The sequence below is a fragment of the Ichthyophthirius multifiliis genome (assembly GCF_000220395.1).
Source record: "Ichthyophthirius multifiliis unplaced genomic scaffold scaff_1120509250966, whole genome shotgun sequence".
Taxonomy (NCBI): Eukaryota; Ciliophora; class Oligohymenophorea; order Hymenostomatida; genus Ichthyophthirius; species Ichthyophthirius multifiliis.
The window spans coordinates 55,949-75,738 of record NW_004086331.1 but is presented as its reverse complement, the minus strand read 5'-3'; the positions used below and the strand labels follow the sequence as shown (position 1 = coordinate 75,738).

General features: G+C 15.4%; 4 protein-coding genes and 2 non-coding genes across 6 annotated transcripts, besides 24 other annotated features; 2 read left to right on the top strand and 4 right to left on the bottom strand. All coding sequences in view use genetic code 6, as the record gives it.

Moving 5' to 3' along the window:
- Positions 1-502: 502 nt before the first annotated feature.
- On the top strand, positions 503-1,601 carry IMG5_121020 (hypothetical protein; the record flags this gene model as incomplete). The annotated part of the gene is made up of 5 exons (XM_004032474.1): positions 503-668; positions 720-801; positions 852-1,169; positions 1,226-1,430; positions 1,485-1,601. The coding sequence occupies 5 exons, from the start codon at positions 503-505 to the stop codon at positions 1,599-1,601; spliced, it is 888 nt and encodes a 295-aa protein (XP_004032522.1).
- Positions 1,602-1,787: 186 nt separating this feature from the next.
- Positions 1,788-1,860, bottom strand: IMG5_121010. Its single transcript has one exon. It is a non-coding gene; the product is annotated as a tRNA-Phe (tRNA).
- Positions 1,861-1,978: 118 nt separating this feature from the next.
- Positions 1,979-2,032: a microsatellite.
- Positions 2,033-3,343: 1,311 nt separating this feature from the next.
- Positions 3,344-3,396: a microsatellite.
- Positions 3,397-4,235: 839 nt separating this feature from the next.
- Positions 4,236-4,275: a microsatellite.
- Positions 4,276-4,457: 182 nt separating this feature from the next.
- Positions 4,458-4,495: a microsatellite.
- A 105-nt stretch (positions 4,496-4,600) lies between these two features.
- Positions 4,601-4,668: a microsatellite.
- Positions 4,669-4,859: 191 nt separating this feature from the next.
- Positions 4,860-4,902: a microsatellite.
- A 929-nt stretch (positions 4,903-5,831) lies between these two features.
- Positions 5,832-5,883: a microsatellite.
- An 818-nt stretch (positions 5,884-6,701) lies between these two features.
- Positions 6,702-6,754: a microsatellite.
- Positions 6,702-6,761: a microsatellite.
- Positions 6,702-6,766: a microsatellite.
- Positions 6,710-6,751: a microsatellite.
- A 768-nt stretch (positions 6,767-7,534) lies between the features above and the next one.
- Positions 7,535-7,573: a microsatellite.
- Positions 7,563-7,891: a microsatellite.
- Positions 7,892-10,567: 2,676 nt separating this feature from the next.
- IMG5_121000 (hypothetical protein) lies at positions 10,568-11,598 on the bottom strand (the record flags this gene model as incomplete). The annotated part of the gene is made up of 3 exons (XM_004032473.1): positions 10,568-10,808; positions 10,915-11,020; positions 11,064-11,598. The coding sequence occupies 3 exons, from the start codon at positions 11,596-11,598 to the stop codon at positions 10,568-10,570; spliced, it is 882 nt and encodes a 293-aa protein (XP_004032521.1).
- Positions 11,599-11,716: 118 nt separating this feature from the next.
- Positions 11,717-11,790, bottom strand: IMG5_120990. The gene has a single exon. It is a non-coding gene; the product is annotated as a tRNA-Ile (tRNA).
- Positions 11,791-11,836: 46 nt separating this feature from the next.
- Positions 11,837-11,879: a microsatellite.
- A 25-nt stretch (positions 11,880-11,904) lies between these two features.
- IMG5_120980 (hypothetical protein) lies at positions 11,905-14,075 on the bottom strand (the record flags this gene model as incomplete). Its single annotated transcript, XM_004032472.1, has 8 exons — positions 11,905-12,081; positions 12,142-12,189; positions 12,250-12,322; positions 12,475-13,030; positions 13,230-13,311; positions 13,402-13,524; positions 13,736-14,015; positions 14,058-14,075. 8 exons carry the CDS (start codon positions 14,073-14,075, stop codon positions 11,999-12,001), a joined length of 1,263 nt encoding a protein of 420 aa, XP_004032520.1. The 3' UTR covers positions 11,905-11,998.
- Positions 11,969-12,007: a microsatellite.
- Positions 12,336-12,430: a microsatellite.
- Positions 12,346-12,431: a microsatellite.
- Positions 12,364-12,435: a microsatellite.
- Positions 12,413-12,464: a microsatellite.
- A 1,076-nt stretch (positions 14,076-15,151) lies between the features above and the next one.
- Positions 15,152-15,214: a microsatellite.
- Positions 15,156-15,212: a microsatellite.
- A 366-nt stretch (positions 15,215-15,580) lies between the features above and the next one.
- Positions 15,581-15,650: a microsatellite.
- Positions 15,581-15,657: a microsatellite.
- Positions 15,614-15,657: a microsatellite.
- A 2,145-nt stretch (positions 15,658-17,802) lies between these two features.
- On the top strand, positions 17,803-18,922 carry IMG5_120970 (hypothetical protein; the record flags this gene model as incomplete). The annotated part of the gene is made up of 2 exons (XM_004032471.1): positions 17,803-18,506; positions 18,568-18,922. The coding sequence occupies 2 exons, from the start codon at positions 17,803-17,805 to the stop codon at positions 18,920-18,922; spliced, it is 1,059 nt and encodes a 352-aa protein (XP_004032519.1).
- Positions 18,923-19,790: the final 868 nt, after the last annotated feature.

The window sequence follows — 19,790 nt, the reverse complement described above, 5'->3', positions numbered from 1 at the left end:
GGAAGCAAAAATATAATAAGCGAAACTAATTCTGAATTAATAAAGCAATAAAACTTATTATTAAGATAATTTTTTTAAAAGTAAAAATTAAAATGATTCTAATTTATAAAATTAAGTAATTGTTTTCGAAACTATTCAAGAGTTTAAGTTTTATTATCCTAAACATAACTTTTCTAATTTTATATCTAATTTACCGAAAAATACAAAAAATATGTTATAACTAAATAAAGCTTTTGGAAAATATACTTATTTCAATAGGATTTAAATTAATAAAAAATTAAAGAGAAAATATTTGAAATTAAAGGCTTAAAATGAATAAAATTTTGAATGAAAATAATATATTTTAATTTTTTTTATATTTATGAATAAACTTTATAAAAAATTAATATATATTATTTTGATTTTAATAAATGAATAATATATAAATAATAACTATTAAATTAAATTTAACTTAATTTTTTTTTTTTTCTAAAAAACATAATTTTATACTAAAAAATAAAAAATGAACTAAGGAATATATTTCGGTTAATTAGTAGTAGGTCCTGCAGGAAGTGGAAAGTCAAGTTATTGTTACATAATGCAATAAAATGCATAATTATTAAAAAGAAATATATTAATAGTAAATTTAGATCCTGCAGCTGATAACTTTAAATATAGATGTGATATAGGTAAACTCTATAATATAGGCTAGAAATAAATATAAAAATATAAATAAAAAGACATAAGAGATTTAATTACATTAGACGATGTTATGGATGAACTTAAATTAGGACCAAATGGAGGGCTAGTATATTGCATGGAGTAAAAATAGCAAATAAATAAAATATTAAAAATTGAAAAAAAAAAAAAAGATATCTACTATAAAATTTAGACTGGCTAGAAGAATAATTAAGTGACTTAGCATCAGATGATTATGTTATTTTTGATTGTCCGGGATAAATAGAGCTATATACTCATATGGATTTAATGAATAGGATTACTAATTGTATTTAAAATATAGGTTTTAGCTTGTGTTCATTATATATGTTAGACATTACTTTTATTGCAGACAACTGTAAGTTTATTTCAGGAGTTTTATAAGCCTTAACTGCAATGGTTAGTTTAGGATTACCACATTTAACAGTATTAACAAAATGTGATTTAATAACAGATAAATAAATGATTGATTAGTAATATTTAATTTTCTTTATTAATATTTTCATATAAAATATAAATATATATGAAGATATTTAGATTTCGCAGATGCTATTGATGAAATAGATATTATAGATGAAGATAAAATGAGCGAGTTTGATAAAAGATATAATAAATTAACAAGAACTTTATAATAAACAATCAAAGATTTTGGGTTAGTTTCTATTAAAAAGCTTGATATTAATGACGAAGAAACAATTCTTGATTTATTGGCTGAAGCAGACACATGCATAAATGTAATTATTTTAATATTTTCATTTAAACATGTACATATATTTTATTTATTTTAGTATGGTGAAAATCTAGAACCGGATGAAAGATATTATGAAAGAGCAGAAAATAATTTAAATTAATGTTATGATGATAGTACGAAAGAGAACGAATATAATAATGATTATGATTATTGAAATAATAAATTAATTAATAAAAAAATATATATATATATATATATAATAATTTTTGTTTTATGTATAAAAAAATAAATTATATTTATAAATTAAATTTAAATCGAAATATTTTTTATTGTTTTCAAAATAATTAATTAATTAAAAAATATATATCTTTTTTATTTATTTTTATTAAAAAAAAAAAAATGCCTTCACTCGGGATCGAACCGAGGACCGTAAGATCTTCAGTCTTACGCTCTCCCAACTGAGCTATAAAGGCTTTATAGTAGTAAAGAAACAAAATATTCTAATAAAATGAAAAAAAAATATATAAATTATAGAAATTTAATTATTAATAAATATATATTGAATGTTACAAAATATATTTTATTAATTAATTTAATATTAAAATCTATTTTTTTAATTTATAATATATTTATATTTGATTTATATTTTTTTTCTTTTTTTTATTTTAAATAAAATTTATATATATTTTTTCCATAATTGTATTTTTTCAAAGATTTTTTTTTATAAATATTATATTTTTACTTATTCGTGATATGTGAAAAAAAAAAAAAAATTATGATTGACTAAAAATAAATATACAAAATATTTTTATTAATATATATATAATTCGCATAGTTCGTCCAAAAAATTTTTAAGTAAAATTAAACATTGTTTCAAATAATGATAACGAATAATAATTTAATGTGTTGATATTTAGCCAACTTCAAATTAATAAAAATATCAAAATAAACTGTTTTGAACACAATAAAACTACTTTAATATTAAAACTCATGGTTTAATAAAAAAAATATATATATATAATAATTGTTAATAGTGCTAAAATTTAATTATCTACAATATAAGAAAATTACAAATAGGTTTAAAATAATATTAATTATATTATACAAATAAAAAACATATATAAAATATCTTAAATAAATAAATTAATAATAAATATTTAAAATATACTTAAACAAATAATAATTTTATAGAAATTATAATGACTTAACTTTTATTTTAATTCTTGAAAGCTCTTTTCATAAAGAATTAAAATAAAAATAATTCTTTAAAATTGTTATTAAAATACAATTTTTTTTTTTTGAATATTAATAATAATATTTAAAAATTTATTTAAATATAGACTGTATATTAAATTATTATTGATTCCATATAAAAATATTATTATTGTAAAAGAAATATAAGCATTTTGCCTTATTTTAGGAATATTATAATTTTTTATTGTTCATATTAATATTATTTAACTAAATAAATGAATAAAAATATTCAGAAAAGTATATAATTAAAATGATATAAAATTGAAAAAAAGTATTTGAAAAAATTAAATTCAAAATTATAAATTAATATATAATATAATTGTATTAGTTTTTATAATTTATTTATTACAAATTAATATTTTTATTACTGAATGGTTTATATAGATAAGAATTTTATTATATATTTTTATTAATATTATAAATTGCTTAAATATTTTTAGTTTAAAATATTCTTTTATTTCTTTTTTTATAAAAAATAAAATAAAATTATTTTTTGTATTAGTTGAATCAATTTTATTTTATTATTTTTATTTTTTTTTCATATTATCAGAAGATAAACAAAAAAAATTGTTTTATTATAAATTTATAAAAATAATTAACCACAAATATTTAAATCAAACAAAATAATAATTATATAAAAAAAAAGAAAAAAAACTAAAATAAGAAGGAAAAAAATAATAAATATATATATATATATATTAAAAAAAATAATAAAAATAACCAAAAAAAAACAAAAAAAACAAATAATAAATAAACTAATTTAAAAAAAAATATGTCATTTTAATAAGAATAAACAAAAATCGAATTCCAAAATCAAATTAAAGAAGAATTATTCACTAATAGTTAAAAAAGTAAATATTAAAACTCTAAAAAATATAATGTTATATCGAATGAGATGAGATAGACAATAATAAATAAAGTAAAATAAGAGAATATGAATATAAAAGAAGTAAAAAATAAATTAATTATTTATATTTTTAATTATTAAATAAAAAAATATATAGGTAGCTGAATTTTTCAATCTTAAATTATCAACATGTAAAGCCATAATAAAAGTATACGAATAACAAGGAAGGACAATAAAAAAAGAAACAAGAGATCGAAAATCTAAAATAATAAATACGATATTAATAAGAACAATAAATCCGAAAAACTCCTCTGAATATATAATAACTCCATATATTCATATTGCAGAAGCTAAGACATCTTCGAAATCTTAAGATGATGGATGTTAGGATTTATTAAAGGAAGCTTTAAAATAAGCTCAGGATCATTTAAAGGATGTATTTAGTAAAAATTCTGAGGAAATATTTGGATTTAAATCTAGTTAAGAAAGCTAAATAACTGAAAGAAGTAATATGGAAGATATTTTATTAATAAACTAAAAAAAAGTAATTTCTGATTTAATTTCAAACAGTCAAAGTGAAATAAAATATGTTTAAAATAATAAACTTTAGTAATAAAATATTTAAAACAAATCTGAAAATAAATTAAAAAATAATATTTTCCAATAAAAAATACCTAATGTAATAACTAATAATCAAAATTTTTATAATAATTAAGACTATTGTATAATTTCCTAAGAATAAATACTATAATAACAATAATTATAATAATAACAGTAATAATAATAAAATTATTAAATGCCTTAATATAATCAAATTGATAGAATTATAGAATAATAGCAATCTCCATTACTTTAAAGTCCTTTTCCACATATTTATCTCAACTCGAATTAAAGTTTTAATATGTTTTCTCCTTAAATATAGAGTAGAAAATAATAAACTTATTAAACATGAATATGAATATATATTATTTTATTAATTAAATTTATTAATTTAAATAATTAATTAATTTGCTAAAAATATCTATATCTTAAATATATATTTATTAATTAATTTTTTTGTAAAAGTATAATTTAATATTATTTATTATATTATACTTATATATATATAAAAAAAATTAAAAAATTAATATTTATTAATTATAAATAATATTTTAATATTTTTTAAATATAAAATATTAATTAAATTTAATTTGCATTCTTTATATTTAAATAAGCATTTTTTAAAGATAATAAATAATATTAACAATAAATAAATATCAAGTGTTGAATAATATTTAAATTTAATATAATATATATATATATATATATTTAAAATAATAATTTTAATACTTTATTTAATATTATTTATAATATATAAAAGCAATTTTACCTAATATAAAATACAATAAATATAAAAACATATAGATATCAAATATATTTTATAGAAATTTTATCAAAAGCATAAAGGTAAAGCTTTTATTAAAGATAAATTCAAAAATTTTCATTTTCCAAAACTATCATTAGATAATTACTTAAAAAGCTTTTAAATGAAAGCATATTTTTAATTCGAAAAATTAGTAAAGAAAATCCATAGTAATTAAAAGAATAAGAATTACTTAAACTATAAGAGTTAAATAAAAGATTTAAGTAAAAAAATTGAATTCCAATCACATATATAGAATAGATAAGATTTTTTAAAAATATACTAATATTTATTTTTTATAATTATTACCTAAAATTGATTATTTATTATCAATTATTAGATGATGAATTCTATTTTAAATTTAAATCCAAAAGATGATAAATTTTAATTTAAAATAGTCGAATCTAAAAACATTATTTTATACCAAATTGATTAGAAGTTAATTTATATATATACATAGTGATAAATATCTAAATAATATTTGCTTCATATGAATAGTAAGTTATACTAAGATAAAATTATGAGTTTTGTTCAAATCTAGCTAGCTCTCATTATGAAGTTCTGTATAAAAAACTTTTTAAAAGAAGAAAAACGCAATTATGTTTAAAAAACCTATACAAATTATCAAAAAATGAATACCTATTATGGACTTTTGGCCAAGTCTAAATCAATTATTATATAAAGGTGATTAGAATATGAATTTAATAGAAGATAAAAAAGAAGTATTATATATTTTTTTCAAAAATTAATTTAAATTTTTAAATTTAATAATAAACATAAAAAGTAAGACATTAAAAATAGATAAATACTTATATAATTAAAAATGATAAATATTAATATTTGAATTAAGTTTACATTATTAAATTATACTCTAACTTCAATAATAAAGAATATAAATAAACTATTTTATGATAAATTTAATTATATGCATAACATATTATTAATATAAATAAATAAATATAATATTAATTAAACAAATTATAGTTTTAATAATTTTTATTTTTAATAAATTAATAAAATTAATTTTTTTAACTTATATTTTATAATAAATTATTTAATTTTATTAAAAAAAATGCATTAAAGTCCTATAATGAAAAATAACTTAACATAAATAAATAATTACTTTCAATAAAAAAGTATAAATATTCATTCAAGTTCATAAATAAATTTATAAAAGCCAAAAATCTATTAAAATTAAGAAATAATAGACTATAAATAAGAATAATTAAAGTTTATATTGAATATATCTTAATATACAAAAAAGTTAAAGTTAAATGACTCATTTAAATAGCAAGAAATAAATAAATATTTTTTATTTGAAAACACTAAAATTATTTAATCAAAAAATTAAAGTAAATAATCATTTAATTAAACTTGAAAATAAATTACATTAAAAATAAAAAAAGAATTATATACACCTAAAGAGAAAATGATAAAAACATTATATGATGAAGAAAATGGTAATTTATATCCAAATTAAGTAAAAAACAATTTTCTTTATCGTATTTTTCGTAGAAAATCTACTTATTGTAAATTTACAGGAAAACAAAATTCAAAATGCTAAAAATTTGAATATATTTTAACTAAGTCAATAATAAATTAGCATATAAATAACAAAATAGAACAAAAAAAAACAAATTTAAATTAAGAAAAAGATTAAATAGTAATAAATAATAACTAATAATAAAAAATCTTAAAATCTTTGAGTTATAAAAACTCATTTATATTATAAAGATAAGATAGTTTTATTTAATGTAAATAAAAGTAGATGTAAAATAATTAACTAGATAATTATTTAACAAAAAAGACAAAATATTAATAATAATATTAATAATAATATTTAATAATAATAATAATAATAATAAAATAATTTAATGTTATAATTATAAAATTATAATTCAAATAATTAAGATAAAAATTATTATAAATTAGATACTGACAAAAAATAATTTAAAAATGTAAATTTTTCTAACTTTTAATATTTTAAAAGTATAACCTCGAACATTAATTCGCCTGTCTATAATATAAACAATAAAAGTCATTTTAATTTAATCTAAAATAATATTTCTAAATTTTAAGAAAGCTTTTAAGTCCATAATAATCAAAATAAATAATTTAAGGCTTTTCAATTAAAAGGCGCTTCTAAAACAAAATCAGAAAAAAGAAGATTTTCAACTAAATTTATAGGAATCTATCAAAAATAAAAAGGATAAAACCTTCTTTATAATTAATAAAAATACTAAATTTTAAATGTAGGAGATTTAACTAATAAAAATGATTATAATATAGGAGTTTAGAATAATTTAAATAATTAAGAAATATAAATTTCAAATATGGAAAAAGGCGTTAAAACGTTAGGTAATCTTATTTTAAAGTTTAATAATTCTTAAAAATATTAAAGTGTTAATTAAAATAAATCTTCTTAGACAACAAAATAAGGATTTATTTAAATTCCTTTAGAAACTTAATAAAATTTTGAGCATATCAAATAATTAAAAGATAATTAAAAATTGAGTTAAAATAGTAATTTTTATTAAAACTATATTCTAAATGAATAAAAAAATAAAATTCTTAAAGAAAACTTTCCTAATTTAAAATAATAAAATTTAGGAATTTATATTTATAATTTAGAAAAAGAAATACTAAAACAAATAGAAATAGAAAAACAATAAGAAAAAGAAAATGAAAATAAAAATGAAAATAAAAATAAAAATAAAGATAAAAATTAAAATGAAAATGAAAATTAAAAATAAAATTAAAATGAAAATGAAAATGAAAATGAAAATTACAATGAAAATGAAAATGAAAATTACAATTAAAATGAAAATGAAAATTACAATTAAAATTAAAATGAAAATTAAAATTAAAATGAAAGTTAAAATTAAAATGAAAGTTAAAATGAAAGTTAAAATGAAAGTTAAAATGAAATTGAAAGTTAAAATGAAAATGGAAATGGAAACGGAAACGGAAATAAAAATGGAAATTAAAATGAAAAAGAAAAAAAGGTGAATCAATTTATTTAAATGAAAATAATTCAAATAAATAAAGCAATCATGAAAAAGTCCAAAAATTGTACAAAAAGTAATTTAAAAATTTGCATAAAATTATATAAATAAATACAAGCGATTATTGTTATAATTAGTTAACTCCAACTTAATATAATTATAATAATAAAATTAGTTTTTAAAGTAGCAAAAAAAGATCTTTTAAAAATAAAACAGGTTATTTTAAAAAAGTACTGCTTATCTTTGTCCATTAGTTTTGCCATTATAGTAAAAGAAAAAAAAATAGAAATACCAATTTATTTGAGTTTTATTTTCTATTTTCAAAATACATTTTTTATATTATGTATATTATAATAATTAGTTTTATTAAACATAAAATTATATTAAGTATTAAATTTATTAAATAAAATAATATATTTTTATTTAAAAAATATTATTATGTAAAATTTAACAAAAAATAATTCATACATATAAAATTAATAGCATAATTATTTAAATAAAATTAAATTTTAATATATACCAATGAACAAAAAACTTCATATACAAAAATACTTTAATTGTAATTTTATTTACCAAATGACAAATTTAAATAAAAAAAATTATATCAAACAAAAATTATTTAAAATATAAAACAATAAATCATTATAAATCATTAAAAAACCAATAAATAAATGAAAAAAATATATATCTGCTTTATTTTATATTCCATAAAATAAATAAATTAAAATATTAATTACAATATAAAATTTTTATTTTGGTAAAATAAAAAGACTAAAATATAAACCTTATTAATATATAACAAAAATAAAATAAAATAAAAATCTCGTATCTGACAGGTTTTTTATTTATTGATAAAGGTCTAAATATATAATAATATATAGAATCATTTCTAATTTCAACTAATCTTATAGTTGAATAAAAAGTTATTCTATAAATATAAAAAATTAGATATTATTAATTCGAGAATAGTTCCGAATATACAAAAAACCAAAAATATAGAAAACCATAAAGATTTAAAACTTTAAATTAAAAACACTTGTACTAAATTAATATTAAAAACAAAGCATAGAATGAAAAAATAAAAAACCACAATCATAAATAATATCTAAACTTATGAACAATTTAATAATATATTAAAAAACTGTATCTTAAAGTTAATTAAGAAACTGTTATTATATTATGCAATTAATTAAATATATTAGCAAAACAAAAATAATTAGCTTTAAATTCGAAAATATTCCTAAAGTAAAAAATTCTACTCTTTATATTAATAAAATACGCTCTTACCTGCTAATTATTAATTATTTCCTATTTATCTAAGAAACCAGTAAATTTATAAGTCTCTAAAAAATCCATAAAAAGCTTCCAGGTGTAGTAACATATTTTAAAGATAAAATATAGAAAAAAAGTTAAATGAAAAAAGAAAGAAAGTGAGAAATAATAATTAGAATATTTTTGAAAAAAAAAAAAAAAAAAAAAAAGATGGGGTTTTTTAAAATACTCCTGATTGAAATTAAATTAAAATAATACTTTATAAAAAGCTACTTTTATTTTATTATATTAATTTAATATTAATTCTCCTACATTATTAAAAAATAATAATAATATAAGAACATAATGATTATTAAATAGTATATTTCACTAAAGATTAACCAAAATAAACCTTTTGGATATTTTTGTAATCAATAAAACGGAATAAAGATTATTAAATCTATAGACCAGTTTTTTATTCACGAATTTTATAAAATAATCTTCTGTAAAAGATAAAAGAGAGAAGTTTTTGCGATTTCTAAAATATCTGAGGTTAATATAATATTAGAAGTGAATTTTAAATTTTTTTTTCCTTAAAAAGTTTAAAAAATAAATAAAAAAAAATTAGTAATAAATAATCTATTTTCAAAATGGTCTTTTTTATCTTAATTGAGTTAACTATTTTTTTTATTGTTTTATTTATATATTATTATTAATAGATAAATTTATTAATTACTAATTTTAATCCCTCCATTTTTTTTTATTATATTTTTTATTGATATTCTTTTTCTTATTGCATTTTTGATTCTTCTTCGTTTCTTAATTAAGCTTAGAATTCTTATTTTTATATTTCTTTTTGAAAAATTTATTAAACTAATTGTCCTTAATATTATTTATTATTCTTTATTAAAATTATAATATAATAAAAAATAATATGTATATGCTTTTTATTTATAATTACTAAATATTAATTAATTTTATTTTATTTTTATTCTTTTTATATTCTTCAATTGCTTTATTAATAATATCTCTATCTAAATTTTTATATTAAGACTAATTTTTTTTAAGTTTTTCTTTTTTTTATATATATATTTTAAATAACAATTGTATTTTTTTTTTAAAAAAAAATACATTTATATTCGATTTCTGCCTTTCTAGAATCATATACATCATACATTAATTCTATTTTATTATTCCTTTTTTAAAAAATAAAATATATAAATAACTATTGTTTATATTATACTATTTCTTTGTCCCATATTTCTTATTATCTTAGTTATTGTTTTTCAGCTTCCATTTAAATAAATTTATCTAATTCTTCTTAATTTTATTAAGCTTAATGTGCTCTGTTTCGATAGTTTAATAAGAGTTATTTAGTTTCTTCTTTTTATTTATTTTTTCAATGACTTCGATTTGATTTATCATTTATTCCTTTCGAACAATTTAATCTAAAAATTCTTTATTTTACTTTTTTCAGTAGTTTTTTCATATTATTTTCTTAATTGAATTTCCTCATTATTAAATTTAATTGATTAATTAAGTTATTTATTAAATTCGTTTTTTTATTATTTTAATTATTAATCTTTTTCTTTTTAAATATTCCATTCATTATTTAAGCTTTCATTTTCTTTTTAAATTAATACTTTTTCTTCTATTTATTTTCTTTTATTTAAATCCTATTTATTTTTATTGTTTTTTAATAAACAATTTCATTATATATATTAAAACAAAACAAAAAAAACAAAAATACCATTTATTAATTTAAAACTTTCTTTCTTTCTTAATTTAGAGTTTATTATCTTAATAACTCTTTTTTTGATCTTTTTCTTTTTTCCTCAACTCAATTTTATTTAATTCAGCAAAAATCATTTCCTCTTTTTTTTTTATCATTATATAAAATTAACAAAAAAAAAATACCTTAATATTTTTATTCCATTAAATTTTATTTTTCCAACATTTAAATATTCTATTCTTAATAAGTTTATATTTCTTTAATTTTACTTTCAATTTATCTTAATTCATCTGTATTTCTAATAAATTATTATTCTTTTTTTTCTTATACAAATTTACTTCTTTCCATTTCTTTTTCATGTTTTAATAATGCTACTTTCTCAAACATACTTTTTTTTATGTTATGATTATTATCAATAGCTTATATTATCATATTTTTATAATTTTCATGTTCTTCTTTTAGTTTCATACTTAATTTAAGTCTTCTAAAACTTAAAAATTTTTAGGATTTATCTCTAAGTTCTTCTAGTCTGCTTTTTATATATTTTTATTAATTTATTTTAATCCCTTTGTTTTCCCATTTTGCAGCTTCTTTTTCATATATTTATTAATTAACTTTGATTTTTAAGTCTTCAATATTTTTTTATTTATTTCTTTCTATTAATTAAGCCTTTTCGTAAGGATTTAAATATTAAATAACATTTTGTTTTTATAAAAGCATTTTTTTTATTAATTCTATTAAATATTTTTTTTTTTTAATTTGTGATAAATAAAATATTATAAAAATTAAAATTTTAATTTATTAAAATATATTCTTTTAAATAATATTAAAAAAAAAATGCTCAAGGAGGGGATTGAACCCTCGACCTTGGGTTTATTAGACCCACGCTCTAACCAACTGAGCTACCCGAGCTTATTTAATATTAAAAACGATAATTATTATAATAATATAATTTTAAAATTAATATTTAATTTAATTTATATGTATATTTATTTATATTTGTAAAATAAAATTATATTTTTTGTTAAAAATAGTATTTATTATTCTTTAAATAAAAAAAATAAAATATTAGTAAATATATTTAAATTGATATTTTTTATTTATTTTTTATTTTCTTTTTTCATTTATTAATAGATTTGTTAACAGTATCAAGCCAATTTTAATATAAAACTTAGTTTTTATTATTATTATCTTAATTAAATGCTATTTATTCGTTAACAAAAATATATTATTTTAATTCATTTAATCCTATATAAATATTACAAAAAATACCAGCTGCAAAAGCAACACCTAGCATTGTGCTTTCAGAAACTTTAGTTTTAAGAATATTTTATTATAAAATATCAGCTAAAAACTAAAGAAGAAATTTACTTTTAGTTAAACCGCCATCAACTTTTAACAAATCAATTTTCATTTCAGTAGACTATTCAATATTAACTATAACCTTAATAATTAAAATATTAATTAATATGTATATATAATTGAATATATATATATATTAATATAAATATATATATATATATATATATATATATATATATATTTATATATATATATTTGTATATTATTTTTTTATTATTTTTATAAAATAAATACATCTTTTGTTCTAAAGGCTATTCCTTCTAACAGAGCTCTTAATATATGTTCTTTTTTAGTATAAAAACTAATACCACTAATAATTCCTTAAGCCCCGCTTTACCAATAAGGACAAAGTAATCCATTTAACGCCGGAACAAAATAAACATTTCCATTATCCTAAGTTTATTCTATTAAACTAGCTAATTCTTCGTAATCTTTAAAAAGTCCTAAATTTTCCTTTGCCCAATTCAAAGTTGATCCTCCTACTTCTATAGAACCTTCAAAAGCATAAAAAGTAGGTTAATTTTTTCCTAATTTATATAGAATAGTTGTTAATAAACCTCCTTCTTTATAAATTGGTTTTTCTCCTATATTTACAAGCAAAAAGCTCCCAGAACCGAATGTAGTTTTACAATCTCCTATATTTAAAACCCCATGACCTAAAGCTGCTGCTTATTAATCTCCTAAACATGATTAAATTTATTTTCCTTTTAAAGTGCCTTCTTTTATTGTTCCATAATTATCTGAACTTGCTAGTACAATTGGAAGAGTATTTATTGGAATTTTTAATTCACTTATTTTTTTATTATATTTTTTATTTAATATATATATATATATATATACGAAAGTATTTTTCCTCATATTATAAATTATTTATGTTATATAAATATGTTCGAGAAGCATTAGTCACATCGGTATAATGATTTCCTGTTAAATTCTATTTTTTTATATAATTAATTTAAATTATATGTTTTATCATATTATTTTTAAACCCATATAACCCAAGAATCCATAGTCCCAAAAATAACATTAGTATCTAACTCATCTCTTATTTATTAAACATTTTCAATTAGCCTTTTTTTATAATAATAGTAAAATAAAAAATATATTTTTTATCCAATAAAAGAAAAAACCATCTAATTTTAAATCCAGTAAAATACGTACTTATTGGTAATCCAGTAATATTTTAATAAATATTGCTATTTCCTGCATGTTATTAAGTGAATTTTTCGCAAACATATTAAGTTCTATTATCACACCATACAATAGCATTATAATAAGGTTTTCCTATTTACTTTTATTATTTAAAAGTTTGCTACTTTTTAACATTTTTATTTTATATTTTTTCCATAATTTTTTTTATTTTTATTTTTTAAAAAAAATACAATCAACAAAAAAATGGATTGTTTTTGTTTATTATGTTTTTAAATAAAAAATTATAGAAAAAATAAAAAAAACTATGCTAAAATTTTTTATATATATATAATTTAATATATACCTGTATGTTTATTCCAAGCTACAACAGTTTCTCTTTAATTAGTAACTCCAATAGTTTTTAGATCAGACAAAGAATAACCTTTTTCTTGTAATCTTGAAACTAAATTATTAATCGAAGTATGTAGATTATTTAGAATTTATTAAGGATTATGTTCTAACCATCCTGGATGTTAAGAAATTTAATCATGTGGTATAATATCTATATCAATTAAATTCCCTTATTAATCGAAAACTCCAAATTTAGTTGATGTAGTACTTTAATCAATAGCTCCGATTAAAACCTTATTTTTTGATAAAATATTTTTATGTAAAATTAAATATACGTTTTAATTGTTATTCATTTACTTTTTAATAAAATTAATTTTTTTAAATTAATAAAATATAAAATATTAAATATCTTATTTTTTTATAAATTAAATTAATATTGTAAAAAACTACTTAAAATACACAAACAAAAATTTTAAAAAAATCAATTATCTTTTTTCAAACTCTTATTTAATAACCTACTATTATTTAAAATTAATTTATTTATTTTTAAGAACAAATTTCTTTTAGTATAAATCCTTATTAAATAATTTTTTTTATTTTTTAATAAGTAAAAAAAAATATTTAACCCCAAAAATCACTAAACAGATGATTCAAATTACAAATTTTTAACAAGAATACAGTTTATTCATTTTAAAATAACGCTTATCTATTCAATAAATATATTATAGCTTGTTTTTTATATATTTAAATTATATCTAAAATGTCTAAATTTAATATTCATAAAAATTACATTGTATATATTTGTAAATCTATCTTTTTTAAAGGTTATATGAAAATAATTTTAAAATCTGAGTTTATATATGTTTCTAAATTAAAATATTAAAATTATTTCATATTTATTAAATATATTAATGTTGCAAGGTTAATTATTCCAAAATATTATAATTTATATTTATTATATAAGTTTAAATTTTATATAAGGATTAAAAATATAAAAAAATAAGAAATATATTATGATAACACATCATTAATATTGATTATATTTATGTAAAAAACTAAACAACAAACGTCATTAGAATAATCACAAAAAATAGTTATTTTATGATAAAATTTTCCCGCGCGCGCGACTATTAAATAATCGATTGTATATACTTTATAAAATCTTAATGTAAAAGTGATATATAATTTAAAATTCTTAAATTATATAAAAATGACAATATATTTATAATATAAGACATCTTATTGTAATATTTTTATAAAGGATTATACAAATAATATATATTTAAATGTAATTAAAAAAAAATCAAAATATTTTATATATATTCAAAAATATTCAGAATAATCAACAATATAATATATAAATAAAATAAAAAAAATATAATATTTTTAAAAAATTTATAAAAAATTAAATACTAATCTAAAAAACTAAAAATATATAAATATAAAAAAATATAAATATATAAATATATAAATATATATATATAAATATATATTTTTAATATATAATATTTTATATTAATATAATTAATTTTTTTATTCTGATCTCCAAAAATCTTAATTTATATACATTATATAATTAATTTTTTTTTTTAATATTTTAATATATATAAATATCTATACTAATTTTTTTAAAAAAAAATATATATATATCTATATATATATTTATAATTTCATATATAAAAAAATTATATTTTATAAATATTTTTTATATATATTTTATAAATTTTAAATATAAATATATGTATTAATTAATATTATATATTTTCTTTTTATAACAAACTTTTTCATTATTTATTCTTAAATAATTGAATATATTTTTTTTTTATATATCTAAAATTTTTTTTTTTTTTTTGAAATATTAATAATTTAGAATTAATTTATAATTAATATTAATTTAAAATTTTAAAATTTAATAATTTAATAATTTATATTTTATATTTTTATTTATATAATATCTTTTTTTTTTCTATTTTTTTATTTACTAAAATTCTTTTTAATTTCTTATCTTAATATTTTTTTTCTATATTTTTATATAAATATAAAATTTTTTTTCTTTAATTTTATAAATTACCTTTTCAATTTTTAATTAATACAATTATTTCTCCAAAATTAGCATTTTTTCTTTAAATAAGAAACTGTACTTTCCAATATAACCTAATTTCTCTCATTCATTATCCATTTTTTTTTTCTTCTTACAATTATCCTTTATTAATCATAAAAATTTCTAATTTTTCTTTATATTCCATCCCATTCTTTTAATTAAAAAAAACTCTATATTTTCTCCAAATTTAAAAATCTTCGAAAATATTTTATTTTTCATCATAAAGAATATATATATCATTTATATAATCCGCAATTTTTTTTTATTAAAAACGATTAATTTATCAATAATTTTCCATAATTAATAATTTTTCCATTTTTTATTAACCAAAAGAATTTAATTGGAGGCCATTTAATTAAATAAATGTTTAAATATTTGTTTCTATAGACATATAATTTATCAAAATCAAAATATAGCACTTATTTAGATTTTTTTTGTTACTTCTAAAAGATAATAAAAACGAGTATTTATGAATCTAATAAGGGAAATTAATTATCCAAAATCATTTTTTTTTTAGATAAATAAATTTATTATTTTGTATTTATTTTAAATAAAAAATCCATTCTATTTTTAATATTTTAATCTAAATAATTATATTAATTTTTCTATCAAATAATTTCTTCTATATGTATTTTTTATAATCTTAAGCATATTTCTCCAATCATAAACTTAAGCTTAATTTATTATATAAGTACATATTTACTTATAAATAAGACTAAAGTTTCTACCAATTTATTTTACTAATGTTTTTTTTAATACTTTAAAAATTGCCCCCCCCTTGTTTTCTTTCAATATTTATAATGTTAAATCGGTTTTTACTTCCAAATTTACTTTTTATTTTATTATTTACTTATAAGATTGCATAATTCTTTAATTGTTTTAATTTCTAATATATATTATGGGACTATTTCAACTATTTTTGTTAAAATATTTTATTTTTATGAAATTTATAGGCTTATTATGTGGATATTTGATTCAGATAGTGTTAGATTCATTTTTGTTATTTTATAAAATTTATAATTTTTTATATATTTTTCTTAAATTATTTTTAATTTTTAATTTATAGTATATATATCTATTTATCTTTATTTTATTCTTTTTTTTTTAAAAAAAAAAAAAAATTTTACAATTTATGTCATCCGAAACTGTATAAATATTCTTTCCGAAAACTGAATTAAATAAAAAAGGGTATTTAGTAGGTGAATTGAAAAATAATTATATATAATAAATATTTTTTATTAAACTAAAATTAATAAAGGATTTAACATATCTGGTTTTCAAACAACAATAATATTTATAGAAGAAAATACTGATGTAAAAAATACTTCTCTAATATAAAAATTAAAATAAATTAATTAAAAAGCTTTAAGAATTAGAATAAAGATTAAGCAAATCTTCATAAATATAAAATATAAATAACTTATGTGGAGTAAATAAATATATATAAATTCAAATAAATAATAAATAAAAGGGAAAAATAGCTATATTAGGTATAGTAATAATGTCTAAAAATGAAGAAATATCAGAATATTGTTAAAAACAAATAAATAATTATGATTTATGGATAGAGATATTAATAAAAGAACGTAAATAATCTTAACAATAATTATTTAAAATACAAAAACTATTATGTTGTGGATATAGATACAAAACTAAATGTTAGATAATACTATACGATGAAATATAGAAGAATAGTTTATTATATATAAATAATAAAAAAGCTAAAGAAGCATTTAATAATTTTAAGATAAATCCTTTATTTTTTAATTAATGTTAAATAGATTCTTAATTAAATTCAACACTATAAAACTATTATAATTAATAATTAGAAGTACATGAATTTAATATTAATCTTTTGTAAGTTTAAAAATATAGCTCAGCATTAATAAAATAAGATAAGCATTTTAATTACTCTGAATTGGAATATATAATACGTTAAATTAATTTCAGTAATATATTAAAAAATTAAAAAAAAGAAAATGAAAAATCAGATAATAGTAAATAAAAATAAAATAAAAAAATATTTATAATAAATAGTTTATAATCTCTATTTAAAACCAAAAAATCTATAATTTACACAAATAATAATCCTTATAAGTGTTTTACAAAAAGTTTTTTTTACATTTGCTTATAAAATAATACAAAAAAATCTCCCTTATCTTCAAATTTCAGTATATAATGTAAACAGTCATTTTTTACGCTAAATAAAATTTAAACTCTAAGTGATATAGAGTTGGAAAATATTACTTAAAATATTAAAAAACAAGGATTAAGGATATTAATATTCCTTTATTTTAAAGATATATATGTAACTTTTTTCAGGCATAACATATATAGCAATAGACACTATTCTAGGTATTTTAAGTATTTTCTTTATAGTTTATAATGTTTCGAATATTCTAGGATTTATACATTAATATTTTAGTGGAATTCATATAGATGAACTTGAAAAAGAAGTAGAGTGGCTAATGGGAGATCCCGCAGGTTTAAAAACAAACAAAAGCCTCAATAAAATTATGGGATTTCTTATCTCTAAACTGTTCATTTTATGGAATTATTTTACTACTTTTGGAACTCCTTTTGAACCTTATTTAGTTACTTTTTTGTCTTTCTTTGGATTTTTTGGAATTTCATTTGTTTTTTGTATTATTAATGATCTTATTAATATATTAACCTTACACATGTAATTTTTTTATTTTATTTTGGTTTTTTTATTATATATATAAACGAAAAAAATAAATAAGATACATTATATACAAACTACTTCTTATTATCTATAAAGAAGTTATGAATTTAATTATTTTTTTCTTTAAAGTAATGAAAGGACAAATTAAATAATATAATAAAAAAGAAATCACTTGGGATTAAAAAGTTATTTCTTTGATTTTCTTCTTTTTCTTAGTTTCGATGTTTCCTACTATATCTGTTTATTATTATTCATATTTATTTATTGTTTTATTTGTATATATGATAAAAGTAAATTATATAAAATTATTATTTTTATTTTATTTTATTTATTAATCAGCTAATGCTCAAATTAATTGTTTAAATTTTAAATATTTTCCCTTGCTTTATGATATTATAATATTTTATAAATGATAATATTTTCCCTAAAATGTGCACTTTTTAGGTCTAGAACTAAAAATAAAAGTAAACAAATTAATTATATTTTTTTTTTAAATATTTATATATTAATTTCAGATAAAGTATTATCTTTTTTAATTTATTAACTAAAAAAATACCTATTGGATATCTTTTAAATTGTTCTAAAAATAAGATTTTAAAAATATTTAAAAACATAAAAATTAACCAAATCCTAAAAAATTCTATTTGCGGATTAAATATATTTTTAAATGTAAAGATAATAAAAACAGTAATATTTTTTAAAATTTATATATTAAAAATAGGATTAAAACAAAAATTAAAATATTAAAAACATATTCATTGAATAAATTGATAACTAAAAAAGTTTGTTTAATATAAATGATATAAAAAATGAATTTCAGTTATTATATAATTTATGAAACATTTTTATGTGTTTAAAATATGATTTGTTTGTTTAGATTTTTTTATTTATTTTTGTTTATAAAGCTTAATAAACAAAAAAAATTGGAAAAAGTACTTTTTATTAAAGATTGATTTTTTTTTAAAAAAAAAGAGTATTTAAAAATATATTATAATATGATAATATTTTTTTTTTAAAAAATATTATTAAATATTTAAAAATTAACAAATTTTCTTAAAATTAAATATAGAAAAAAATATTATAATAAAAAATATATAAATGGATTTTCGACTAATTACAGAAATATTCCAATCAGAAATAGAAGCTAATAAACTTATATAAAAGCACTAATAAAATTTAAATAAAATGGCAGAATTTGATCCTAACTTAGTTTTCGAGGCAATTGTTAAAGAATCTCAAAATACATAATAATAAAAAAACTAAAAAAAATATTTTGATATG